The sequence below is a fragment of the Diadema antillarum genome, unplaced genomic scaffold, assembly GCF_040938485.1.
Source record: "Diadema antillarum isolate AM-2024a unplaced genomic scaffold, OU_Dant_1.0 seq00000070_RagTag, whole genome shotgun sequence".
NCBI classification, from domain to species: Eukaryota; Metazoa; Echinodermata; class Echinoidea; order Diadematoida; family Diadematidae; genus Diadema; species Diadema antillarum.
This window is the reverse complement of record NW_027271169.1, coordinates 352,470-366,957: the sequence shown is the minus strand read 5'-3', so window position 1 is coordinate 366,957 and position 14,488 is coordinate 352,470. Positions and strand designations below refer to the sequence as shown.

The 14,488-nt window shown below is 39.4% G+C and overlaps 1 protein-coding gene across 1 annotated transcript in view; it reads left to right on the top strand.

The window, feature by feature from the left end:
• LOC139726009 (low-density lipoprotein receptor-related protein 2-like) overlaps positions 1–13,376 on the top strand; it is a 64,882-nt gene extending 51,506 nt beyond the window's left edge. Inside the window, exons 14-16 of the mRNA XM_071637089.1 lie at positions 8,357–8,512; positions 9,233–9,380; positions 12,879–13,376. Of these exons, the coding sequence (XP_071493190.1) occupies positions 8,357–8,512; positions 9,233–9,380; positions 12,879–13,376 (802 nt within the window). The remainder of the gene's footprint in view (positions 1–8,356; positions 8,513–9,232; positions 9,381–12,878) is intronic.
• The last annotated feature ends 1,112 nt before the right edge of the window (positions 13,377–14,488 follow it).

Genomic DNA, 14,488 nt, shown 5'->3' with positions numbered 1-14,488 from the left:
ACCAAAATTAGAGGGCGGCGTCTAATTGAGTTGTCTCATTGACACCATGATCGGTCTACACAATTAATATTTCTGACTGACTGGAGCCATGGGGCGAACTCCTAGCCCCGCAGGGGAGGATGATCCTTTTCACCAAAAGTTCCGGTACTTAGTGTTTATTAGCAGCGACCTGTTTCCGGAGATATCAATACAGTGTGCATTCTTTCATGCATATACTGGTACAGTTGTATGTCATGTGTTACCTTCATGCCATCATTTGTGTTGTAGGGACTTCTTGGCTATGATCTTTCACCAAGCTGTCAAAGAAAAATGATGTTTATAGTAGCTTTGATATAATAAATACCATTTCCCAATGTCTACATACACTGCATACCTGGTATTCACATTCCTGATTCATGCTGAGATAAATTTATGAGAACAAAACCTACCTGAAAGATAATTTAATCGACACTGGTAGGACATGAATTGTTTCGGTGGTCCCTGTGTTATTGAAGGCATGGAATTATTGAAGTCTGAAGAAGTAGACTACCAGCTAGTGCACTATTGCACTAGTTCTGCCTGCCATATGAAGTAATGAACCCTTCCTAGCCTTGGTCCGGAGAAAATGTGGGTTCAGGGTCGGTCACCTCACACCTCAATGCCCAGGGCACCCCTGACTGAGAAGACATCAATTTACAACCAATCAAGGCTGGTGTGTGGGAACCTCTTGAGAGCGTGAGGCAGAGGGACCCTAACATCAAACTAGGTTGCAATGTTGCTGAACCTTCTCACGTGGCTCATAATGTGGAAAGCAATTCAGGTTCATGGTCTCAGCGGACTCACATTGTACATCATGGCAGGGTGAACTTTATAGGTGACTGCACTGTCATGATTATGTAATCTTCACAATATCACGTCTCCCCCACATTCCTGTAGATAACTTTGCTGAGTAGAGTCTACAAATTTTCATTGAAAAAAAGATATGAATAGAGGCACACTGAAATTGAAATGAAATGAAAACAAAATGTATGAATATTTAAAGGAAAAAAGTAAAGAAAAATGACAGATTGACCTTGAAGATGTAGGGGTTTCTAGTCCACCATTAATGAAACATAAGTGATTGTATGAAAGAGTTATCTGTGCTCATTTATACCAAATTCTTAAAAGGAAAGATTAGTCGTCACATATCTATTTATCATATGCAGGACCATTGATACAAACTGTGACTGAAATGACACACAAAAAAACATACTACATCGTCTATCTCTCCAATGTCACTGCAAAACTTACATGGATTTCATCTGCTACCATTGAACATTAAATCTACAGGCAGGAATGAAATCTACCATCAAAATGAAATATCTTCACAGAAAATTCATGCATAGATTTTACACTAGATTTTCCATGTCGTGTATGAAAGACCAGGAGAGTTAGATTGTAATTAAAGTAGTCCTCACCAGACTTCAGATGCATTCACAGATAGAAGTTATGGTCTTTGCATTGTGATGAGGAAATTAAGTTCTATAATTGCCAACATTCATGTATAATGAACACTTGGTTGCACATATGAAGGGCTCTGAATCTCCCGCCTCTGCCTGCCTGAACAATGACACAGGGCACCCAAGTGTGCCACAGACTTAAAAAACAAAGAGTGTGATAAATTGCATTGTGAGATTTTTGAAAAGAAGTTGTTGTCTATTCAAATGCCATCAATACATCAGATGCCACATGGGGCAAAGCGTTGAAAGACTTATACATAGCAACAACAACAAAAAAAGGAAGCCAGACCAGTTTTGCCATGCCATCACCATTGCCATGCATATTGTGAGAGTTTACAATCTTTTTTTTTTTTTTTTGTCTGCGCACAAGAATTACCTAGTAATTTTTGTGTGTGTGTTGAATTGCACATATGAATTTTCAGAAATTGTTAGTATCAGATGAGTGTGAATAGGATGTTTAGGTTGAGAGTTTGTAGGGTTCAGTGGCAGGTGCTTTTGTCATAAATTGTAAACTCTTGAGAATTCTAAAAATAGATGAAAAGCAGTGTCTTTCTGCTCAGAGCAGTGTGGCAGGATGTGGCTTTGATCCTATTTGTGTAGTGCCTCCCTCCCTACCCCCTCCTCCTCCTCCTCCTCCTCCTCCTCCTCCATTCCCCCCCCCCCCCAATGTGACGTGGAGCAAGTGGACAAAGCCCCCAGCATCAATCCCTTGCTCCATAAAGAGATTGGGGAGACGCCCACTCCTCCTGGACTCCTTCCCTCCTCCTCCCCCCACGCTCTCTCTCTCCCCCATCCTCTCTCCCTCAAGGTGATGTGATTAGTGGTCCCATGCTCTGCCCCTGACTCATGCTCACATTTTTTGCTAGAAAAGAAACACCATAAAGAAGAAGAAGAAGAAGAAAAATCAAGAGATGGAAAGAGGATAGGGTTATGTGTTTCTGTCTCAGTCTCAAAAGAGCAATTTCAGTCAGTCCTGTTTGGATGTGAAGAAGTCATATCACTTTAACCCGTTGAGGAAGGACTGATTTTGCTACAACACACATTTTCCATAGACACTTGCCAGAGTATACTCGGAACACGTTCTCAACAAGTTAAGGGGATCACTTTCTAAATAAATCTTATTGAAAAAAATAATTAGGGGTAATAAACAGAAAGACATTATTTGATTAGGGTCAAATTTCATATTTCTCTTTCAGGGTTTAAACTATGAGTTTCAAATAATCCTGGCCAGTATCATAGAGCTTCGTCTTTCTTATGCCTTCAACATCATCATGATATAAAAGTCATCTCAATATAAATGTGACCCGCTACAACAAAAGGGTCCTAAAGTCGCGCACGGTCGAAGCCGTGAAAATCGAGTTTGAAGTCAGAGCATCAAAATTGGTCAAAACTTACGATTTTCTGATTTTGACATATTATTGTAGTCTGACATATCTTCTATCATCTGTCGAAATTTTGAAGCAAAATGGTGAAAGGAAAGACCAAAAAATAGCGTTTTTCTGGGCCATGTTTTTTGGCATTTCAACGAAGCAGAAACTGGTTCCAAAATTTGGATTGAGCGCCACAGATAGGCTCTGCCCCTAACAACGACCAGAGTGATCTCATTGGTCAGTTTGCTGCTTGCCGCTAACCGAAGCGTGAAGCCCAGTCGACTGCCCACTGCCCAGTCGACTGGTGCGTGCAGGCGGGGTACGCTATGCCCAGCCGCTTCTCCTGGCATCCTGGTCACTGATTGGTCGATGAGGAGACCGCCGACGCTGTGCTTGAATGAGCATTTCGGGAGTTGCTAGGGCTTGCCTTCTATTGTCCGGAGGTGAAAACTGACTTGCGTGTCCCTTGATCGCGATTGCGTCGCGAGGAAAACTTTTAGGGTGCTTCTCTCGAAACAGTGATTTCCCAGACGTCTCGACATGCTCTCTTTTAAACATCGATATCTCCGCAGCCAATTATTTCTATAAGATGTGTTGTATATCAATTTAAAGCAGAAAGATTAGGAAATTATACCATGCAATTTTCAAATAATTGACCTCGCCCGACTTTAGGATCATTTTGTTGTAGCGGGTCACAAATTGCGTGTTAATCAGAGAGGGAAAAGGCATTGTAATTTGCTGGGTCTCTGCACACTATACGGCACACATTACGCTGTCAAATTTTGTATATTTGTCAAAATTTGTACTCGAGAAAAGATTCTGGTACTATAAAATGCCATGTTACAGCCTATTAAAGTGTTTTGCTTCAATAAAGCTAGCCTGAATTACAGTGGACAAATATATCACCATATGATACCATATGATACCTAAATTTCAACGAAGAATACCTCTATGTATGTTCAGATTACTGTACCTAGGAGCCAGTAGCAGTTTTGAAAGTTCAAACATGTGGATTAAGCCTTAGTCCTAAAATGGGCATTGAAACTGTTCACAATTCATTGTTTATTCATTCAGTTTTTCGCTAGTGAAAGCATGGATATTTGTAGGAGCTTGCATCTTTAATTCACTGTCAGAAAGCTTGGTGAAATTTTAATGATTAGCTGCAAACATTATATACAATATCACATAAAAGCTCTTATAGATACCCAAATCACCTTCCTACATCGAGACATCACCAACTGTTAAGATGCCGTCTTACCAGCGTTTATACTGTACTCAAAATGTTGTCTTGAGCCATGTGATATTTGTTATCATACATTGCCCTGGTAATCGTCATTGAGATCTCCAATTACATGGTGATGTTTGTAGTCTAGGCAAGCCGGCTCCCCTCTTTGATAGGCAAGATCGAGGCAAAAACTGAAAAACTTCCTCGACTATGTTTGACCCACGATGATGTAACCCCCATGTCAGGTTTAATTTCCTCAGCCTTGTTTCAGATGGGTGTCAGTACATATCCTCGTTGCGCTGTTTCAAAGATCGCACAAGCGAGGGGGCCACCATTTTTTCCCCTTATTTTTATTTTTTTTTCTTCTTTTTTTTAGCCTCAATATCCCAATGCATGGTTAATACACATATCAATTTGAAACAACAGTGTGCTATAAATATTTCAAACAGCTAAAAAATGAATCCCCCATGTAAGAGAAAAGGAAACAGGCTTTGATCTTGAATAACTTGTTTCATCATTTAAAAAAAAAGAGAGAGAGAGAAGAGCGCCTGTGCATCTTTTTTTTTTTCATAAATGATCTACCTTGTTACAGAAATTGATCATTTCTGAGTTGATGTTTCAGTCATTCCAAACCCGATTTTCATCAAATAAACTTTGAATTCCTCTTAAAGCCCAAACAAAGTTCTGGTACGCCTGCAAAAGTTGTCAAATTTCGCTCCCAAATGTAAACGTATGCTTAGAAAATGTGCAGGATAACGATGTTATAACAAGATATTCGATGGGTAACGACAAAAATGCGAAATATTAACCAAAAAGGTTCAGTCTCAGTACTTACCCGAACGGGGTCAGGCTAAACTCGGACTCGGGGATAACTCGGCTTCGCTTTGACGGCGGGATGAGTTGTAATTAATGGTTGTCCCTCTGATTGTACAGTGTTGTCCTATGGGAGCGGCCTGTATAAACTAGCACTTCGTGTTCTGGCTACTCGCAGTAATGGTCCGAGTTGTTACAACGCACGCATCAAAAACCTCTTTTGCGCGCATGCAAAATTAGTGTGCGCCTATCAAGCACCTCTAAAACAATCAAAGGCGCTTGATAAACAACAACAAAAACTCCAAAGACCGCGCGTCCCAGCAACTGAGGACCGCACGCTGTCATTTTTGTTTTGTTTTGCACAGGATTACGTTAGCACGCACTTTCCTGTCCATTCAGTTAGGCCTCATTTGGTATTATGCAGTGGCCAGTAGAATGTGGCGATCACGAACTGCGTGTGAATTGTCTGAAGTAGGGTCGAATTTTTCCCGAGACCGAGTTAGTCTGGAGCCTTCTGGAATAAAAGTCGGTTTTCCTACTATTATTATTTTTCTCAAAATACTCCAAACCGACTCATCATTCCGGCAAACAGGCCAGGTAAGTTTCTTAGTAGACTCTTTCGATATATTGCAAGAAAAAATGAAATGGTGCTAGACGGGTTCTCAAGCACTGACCGAAACTTAGTTTTCACTTTAAAATGGTATGCTCTGTACTATATCATAAGTGTTTTCTTGGTATCTCACAAAAAGTTAAAAGCCCAATTCTCATCTCCGCCAATACTGTACCATCCCTTTAATCCCTCATAAGTCTAGTCTTCTGTAAGTTGAAGCTATTTCTTCAGTCTGAATAGATTCGACTTAGGCTAGGTTGATTGCAGTTTTCCTATTTGTGTTTTTTTCTCTTGTTAATTTTTCTTATTCACTAAAAAATAGGGATTTTTTGCTTGTTAAACTCACATTCTTGACATGAAGCAAAATTATAGAATCATATCAATTCTTTCACCAATCTTTGGAACAAAGTATAAATTTGCCTCTCCACCTGCAAACTCAAGTTCCACTTACACTGGTAGCATGAATGGAATATTTTAGCTGAGGTTATTTCAAGTGTCCACAACTCAGTGAGAATACACAAGGCTCATCTTGAAACTTGTACTGAACAACTCTTGCAAATTTCAAGAGAAGCCATGATTCTGGAAAGTAAAATGCATGTGGCAGTTTTTCTCTATGCAATCCAGGATATGTAGTATACTTGTAAATTTTTTCATGGTTGACATTTCGCGAAAGTTTGGTGATGCAGACAAGGCCGTCGGCTCCAGTTGGCAAAAGTTCATGCCACAAATGCTTCTAGTTTTATATGGCTCTACTGCCCACCTTGTGCCTCATTGTCATCCAATTCAATTCAAGTTTATTTCCTCAAATTCAGTTAAGAACATACAGAGAGACAATCAATTAAAATATACAGTATATATATACATCATATACAGTATATACATACCAAAATTATTTCAGGTAAGTACATAGTCATAGTTGAAAAGTGTGTGATGGATATTGACATAACAATGTGAGTAATAGTGGTGGAAATCAGCAGTAGGCCATTGGCCTTTGGAGGCTGATCCCATTAATAAGTTTACAATGTTTGAAGCTATACGTCTTTGATCATAGTTTCCTATACTTAGTTCATGCTTTTGATTTGAAGAGAATACAAAACAGATGAGCAAAACCCTTACTTTAATCTTGCTTTAACTATACCCTGCAAGTGTACTGTCCTCTGTTGGCTTTTCTTTTTTTTTTCTGTGTTATCACTCATGGGTTTATACCCCAGCAGGGAAATAAAAGTAAATTAAACTGCCTCAGGTCAGTGAATTTGACTGAGAAACTCCTAAATCTAACACCACATATGGTATCTAATTCAACTTCCAGTATGCTACCAGAAATCTTCCTATGGGATTCTTGACATGGTAGCTTACAGTGAGATCACCATTAGTTGTTTGTTTGTAAGTGGGGCGATGATGTTTTTATTCTCTTGCATAAACTGTTTCATCCTTCTTTTCGATGATCTCACAACCTGCCTTTTATCACACTATGTTTTTCCTAGATATAAGACTTTATATGACCCATAATTAGTAACTTGGGCGTGTGTTTTGTTTTTGTTTCTGGTTTGGTATTAAAAATTGCTCTTTGAATAACTAGTAAGAGCCATAGATGCTGTCTCTCTTTCATAATCATAGGAACTTCAAAGTTTAAGCCTTCATCCTCCTCATGTAGTCTTTTTGTAAGACTCAACATTTCCACTTAGTTTCATGTTTAGACATTACAATATAACATTTCTAAGAATATGCAGGACGTGTTTATAGACTTGAACAAAATTAAAATGGCCAGGCCCCTGGTTCGTCAATAAAAGAAAAGATGCCCTGAATAACCCATCATTCTCCTGAATTGTTTGCACTGATCTTCAAGATACTCAAGGAAGGAACTGGTTAATTCTTTTTTTCTTTTAATGATAATGTCCTGTTGTGCCCTTGAAAGCAATCGCAGGGAGAAGATAACCAGGCAATGGCTATTCCAACTGATGCCGAGTTTATTTCTGTATGAGAGTCGCGGTTATGTTTTGCTACTGCACATCTCATAGAAGCTCTTGCCTTGCAGTCAACTTCCAGCAGTTAACAACATCAAGGTCAAAGTGGGGATGGCCTTTGAAGAAAACATGAAGAGGAAGAAAAACTGATATATTACAGGTCTCATCCTGAAATGGCATTGCCCCCCCCCCCCCCCCCCCCCCCAATATTTTCATGGTCAAGATGGCAGTAGACTTTGATGAAAGTGCACATGTCAGGAAGAAAAAAATTGAAGCATTGCAGGCCTCTAGTTGTGCCTGTGTTATTCAAAACATATCCTAAGTTTTTCAAAATCTGAATAATCTTGTTTGTTCCTTCTCTCCTGTTCGCTAAGAAGTGACGCAGGTATCATGGCTGACATGAAATAAAGATGATGTTAATGTGGTGTCATTGACCATGGATAGCATGTTCAGTATTTTGCACTCGGTGTTCTTTCAGATCATATACTGCTTTTAATAGTGCAAGTACCTATTTCAATACCTTGGGCAAAAGGGATACTACTAGTTTGGGAGTATACTTTGTCCAAGGACAGGTGTCAAACTCAAACTCCCTTGATTAATCCTCCAAGAACTATCACTTCGCAGTGCTAATAATAGATCTTATCCAGTCGAGATTGAGAGCAGTATTTTACAGAGTTAGGAGTCGAAAAATCTATGCATTGTATCACAGTACTGTGTTTATACTGCATAAATGGATATCTCTTAGTGGTTTAACAATTTGTCTCAATTTGTGATGAACCTGCATCATGATTTACTGTATAGAAATAACCATGAATCTTGTAATGTTTAAACAGATGTGTAGATATATGTAATACATGTTTAAAAATATTTCCTTGTTCTTTGTCTTCATATTATAGATGTCAGATTGGATTTGCGGGCAATCGATGCCAGTTCACTGACAAGCGGATCACAAAAGGCATCAACATGCAGACGGTCACCGCAGCAACGGCTGGCATCCTGGCTCCACTCTTTCTAGTACTCGTTATAACTGCCCTGCTTTGTTACTGGCGAAGGTAAGAGAAGGGATGCGTATAGCACTTTCACTTATCATATCCCATGGGGGCACCAGTAAAAGTAAGAATGTTTTGATGGTCTGTGTACAGACTCCTCAATCCAACATAGACAATGAAAAATTAACTACTGATAGACCAGCTTTCTTAAGTTCAGAAACTTAAATAACAGATATTCTGTTGCATTGTAGTTGCTCTTAAATGACAGATATCTATGTATAAGGATGTGCTTTTGAATATTATGAATTGAAAGTGGTTTGTGGTAAAAAATTCCGATAAGTATAATAGGAGGTCTTGTTTTTTTTCCACAGTGTGAGGGATGCACATGCAAATATGTGATCCCCTATTTTGTCATTTATAGGATGGAGTTTGCAGAAATATTTCTTGGGAAATACAAAGGTTGTGGTTATGCTTACAGGGTTTCAGTTTTTTCCCCGCAATATTGACAGAGCAGAGGTGTCCAAGCATAGGCCAAAAAGTCTTTACCGCAACCTGTAATGAAGGGACTTCCCATCGATAACTTTAAATTAAACTCAATTTCATCCTGACTCCCAGTTGATCCTAGAAATACCGGTGATCATATCAAAGTGTTCATTCACACTAGCTATTTTTAAACTTTTTTTTTGGAAAAAAAGACATCAGTGAGACTGCCCAGTAATGAGTTTGATTTGGTTGAAGGCAACACAATTATTCTGTTTCCTCATGGTAATTTTCTATTTGCAGAGCCCGCTCAAAGGCCCGGAGTCAGGCCTACAATGTGGAACTCGTTCTTGGGTCGTCTCCGGGTAACGACAATACTCTCCCCATGAAATACAATATGAAATCAACCCTGGATAAAAGACATATACCACTCATATCAACTGTTTCTCAGGTAAGACAGCCTTACATTCTGTTAAAGGAAAGCTAGATTTCCTTTCAAACATTTATATATGGATAGTAAAGTAAATGCAAATTTCATCTTTCCAGGACATTGAGAGATTAAGCCATATGCGTCATACAGAAGATACAAGATAGAAATGTTTGCCTAAACATATCTCGTAAAAACTCACAGAAGGAAATGCACACTTGTAATTTTTTTTTTCTTAAAGAGTGAAATCCTATTAATATGGGTAAAATCATACATTGCAGAGCTTAGGTTGAGTTGCAGGATGTATCACCTCCTGGATATGAGGCTGTCCATAGGACCCAGGGGCGGTATGGCGTGAGTGAAGATTGATAACAGCTGTCCTCTACTCTCAGGATGAAGTCAAAAGAATCCAGGAAAACTGCAAGGACGGGCAAAAAAAAAAAAAAAATCAGAGAGATTGTTTCCGCGTTGACCCTGGGAAGCCCACGATGAAAGAATTGTGAAGGTCAGTTAGGGTTATGGAAAAAGTAAATAATCTTCAAATCGGTGGAGAGGTGGTACACAAGTAGGATGACATATATGTAGCCAAAAGAAGATCTGGAACAAGACTCCATTTCTTCTAATTAACTCTACCTTTAAGGGGAATGTGTTCCCAAATTATTGAATGCAGATATGTGATTGGTCAAACACTCTGAAAAACTGTAGGAAAATCACACAGTCCTATCAAAGGATATGAATTTCTTTTGAAAGCTTTGGTTGCTTTCATTTGTTGCCCTCTCTATAAATTCTTGTGACAAGTTAAGGGCATGATGTCTAATTGCTAGTTAGTACAAAATTTTTGAAATTCTTTAAGTTTTCCAAATGTCATTGTGCTATTGTGACATCACAAAGTGTTGCAGAGCTACTGTATCTATCCAGTCATCAGCTGGCACAGAAAGTATGATATTTAAGACAATTATTGATAGTCATGTTCTAAACTGATAATCATCTCCATCGTGGAGGATTTGTGTCAGACAAAGAGATAATTCAGATGATAACTGTCAGGTGGTGATCACATGACACCCATGTTTCAATCTAGCCTAGCATCAGACACAGGGAGATCTGTCAGGTGATAAAGTCAGGTGACAAAATAGATGATGATATTCACTTTGGATGTACAAGTTACTCATCAAATTGTGTCTGTCAGGTATCCGAAACAGAGCTTACTGATCTCAGCCAGGCACCCAATAATTCATGATTAGGGATGATAACTCGATCACATGCACCACATAACCAAATCCACCGCTAGATTTCTATTAAAGCTTGGTTTGAAATTGCATCATGATGCCAAAATGCATCTAATTTTGGCTCATTTACATCAACTTGCAAGTTTTCCTTCAGCTGTAAGGTTAGAATGAAAAATTCTTCATGACCTTTCTAGAATATGATTATATTCATGAATCAACATCATCATTCCTGGAATCTGTATATCTTTTCATCAGTCAGTGACATCATAGAGCATAACAGTGATATTAATAGAAATATTTGGTATTAATATGGTATGGTGTCTTTTCACATTATCCAGGTGTTCAACTTGCTTATACCATCTACACCCCTCCCCCCCCCCCCCCCCCCCCCCACACACACACACACACACATGCACACTCAGACATATATCAGTGAATTCTTTCACCTCCTGAAAAAGGTTCTAGCCAGGTGGTTATTTTCTGGTGCACATTTGCAAACTCAAATCATGATAATGTTTTGTTTCCTGCTGACCATTCCTTTACTGGGTATTTTAAATGCACACCTTGGTCAGTAGAAGCAGCAGGAATGAGTCAAAGTAAAGCAAAATTATTAGTTGAGGATGAGGGCACTTCATTTTTTTTTTCTTTCCCAAAAGCAGCAATTTTCCCCTAAAGACGACAGATATATTTTCTTTTCGGCAAGGCTTCCATTTGTACCCTGCCATATGTCTTTACACATTCATTATAATTCATACTATATGTATATAAGCTGTGTGTGTTCGAAGTTCATCGGCTTGAAACAGCAAAAATCAATTAAGAATTCTCTTTTTTATCATTAAAAAAAAAACAACTTACTGTTGTGGCAGCCATAGATAATTTTGACTGGGACAAGAAATCAATTATTTTTTAATCTTTTTTTTTGATTTTTCAACTTTGCCCTCAGTTTCTCATACAGGGACACTCATATGTAATCTATGGCTGCAGCAATGGACTTGAATCCTTAACTTCGCTGTTGAAAGCACCAGAAATTGTACGAAGTTGAAGATGTTATCACTTTAAATTATGTAACAAGTTTACTTTCTCCTTCCTCTGCCCATTTAAAGATTCACCTTTTTGCAGGCTGACATATTTGTTATCTTCTTAACATTTAGCCTTTATATAGTCTATTCTTCAGCCCATTTATGATGCATTCCTCACCATCATTTTGGGCTAGAATCAGATGAAGTCTGAGGCTCCAGACTAATTCTCTGTACATATGCCTTACATTCGGTCATCTCACTTTACTCAATTTCAGTGCTGAGGTAGAACAATTGATTTGAGATATTTGAGACAGATGCTCATTTTGTATACATTTCCTCCCTCAACTCAACAGCTTCTGACTCCAACTGTCATCTTGTTTTGATTGGAAGGATGGGGTGGGGGAGGGGATGACAAGAATTGGGACGCAGGAAGAAAAGTCATTGACACTTTAATTCCACACTATTATGACCATATGACATCATGGCAACAAAACTTAGTGACTTTCAAATTTTGCCTGGCCATTAAGCACAGACTCAGTAGTTATTGTATAGATAGTGTTCAGGAAAGATAGATATAGCTGTTGCTTTTTTTTTCTTCACTGATACTGCTTTTTACTGGCTAATCATTCCCACAGAGGTTATGACAAATTATGACATAATTAGTGGGGACATTTTGTTGTGTCATGTGGTACACCTCAGACGACAGGAAGGCATTCGTTGAAGACTGCCCTCGCGGATGGGGCAAAGTCACTGTCCGTACTTCGCAGGAGCCCCCCATCTGCCGGTGCACAGTCACCACAGGGGGTCTTATCACCTCTTCATCACACAAAGTCGATGGCATTGTTTTGCATCAGTCATGTTCACTTATCCCATTGACTGCATGAGAGGGGAAAGCGGGTCATCAACACTTTATTAATATAACTGGCTGAAATCATGAGTTTGCACATTCATATGCTCACACAGATACACAGAGAAGGCCTTACTATCAAACTTCTTTGGAAAGTGATACACAGATTGCATAATGATTCATATACATGCAATACAGAACTAGGTGGAATGTATCTGGATCTATCAGTATTCGTGTTTTCAGGCTTTTTTTTTCACGTTTTAACAACTTTCAATGATACTAAATGAATGTTGTGTTTTACAGTGTTCTTCATTTCAAAATGCTGCCTCATAGTATATACAGGACTACATGTACTAGACAGTATTATTGTGATGGTAAAATATATGTCACCACTCTTGTAATTCTCTCTCTCTTCTAATGTTTAAATCAGAGTTCCACCCAATCGGAGCCACCTACCAGATCCCCTCCCAAGCCACCAGTTGCCACCCAACTCCAGAATTGCTACTCCGACCCCTGCAATGTGGTTGGTCCCGGCAGGTCCCTCCCAGCCCACGCCCACCACTACTACAAAGTGCCCCGCTGCGGCGCCCCCAACCTGAGACCCAAGCCAGGCCTCAAGCCCAACAACCTTCAGCTGTCCAGGGACAACACACAGCAGCCGCGCACACAGACCTTGTCCACCCAGGGACGAAACAAATTCCCCATGACAGACGTGGACAAGGCAAAGACAATGGACACGGCGTACTTGACCCCCAAGGAGGTCATATCGGAAGTCACAGAGGGCGACACCAATCGGGTGTCAGCTTATATCGACGTCAAAGACACCAAGAGCTTCATACCACAGAAACCACTCATCAGCATCAAAAACAAGCTGAGCAACGTCTACATGAACATGCCGAAGTCGTCAATGAAGAGCAATGTCAAATGATGTTTGCTCATCTCGCTCGAGTAAAGAAACGTGAACACACACCGAATAATTCCCAGCCCTCCGATGGTTGGGAATAGAATCTGACAGAGAGGGTGGCCACAGGATTGTGCGACAGTGCCTGATGTGTGTTTCCCCGAGTTCTCGTAAACAGCTGTGTCAGTATGGGTTTTTTTTTCCACCTCGGGAGAGAATTCATGGATAGAGATGTGAACTCAGAGAGAGATTGGGTGATGGACGCTGGTTGGCTAAAACATCGAACCATCCACGAACGGCCTATCATGAACATCTCTGGCTGTCAAGCTATACGTGCTCTTCATCGGCCGTGCAGTGGGACAATGTGTACGGCGAGACTTAGAGCCAATTGATATCCTACATTCGACTGTGTCATGTCGGCTCTGGTCTAATCTACTTTAAAACCGTGTATAGCAGCTAATGTAACAAATATTGATGTAATTGATCTCTCAAGGTTGGCCGGAGATAAACTTAACTTACTACATCCATTTCCATACATTAATGATCGGGGGTGGGGGATGGGAGGTAGTGATTTCAGTGTAGAATGAAATAACCTGGCAGCCATTATGATGTCTGAACTGTGCCACATGTATCAAATATTTATGGGTCTGTGGCATATGAAATGTAATTGAGGCACATTCGAGTGGCTTTCTAAGGAAGAAGAAATAGAGAAATTAATTCTACCCATTGTTACAGTGAAGTGTTTCTCTTAGTGTGTTTGCATTAGAATATTTAAAACATATACCAATGATAACGTGTATATGAGCAATTAATATAGCAGTGGAAAGGATAATATCTACCTGATTCCCCTGTATACCCTAACGTAAATGCCCAATTTTAATTAGACTCGGAATGACATTATTGCTTTTTATCAGAATTAACACCACCGAAAGAAAAACACAACAACAAACCAACAACTTAACTCTTATTTTCTAAAATCATCCATTTTCCATTGCAAGCTCAAATCATGCACAATTGTCACATCGTTTCTTTTTGAACACAAATGAATTCTACTCATTTTCATGTTGTACTATTAAAGTTGTTGGTTCTTGAAAGAGAGATGTTAAAATTAATTTTGTGCCAGTGGCAGATGAGCTTAA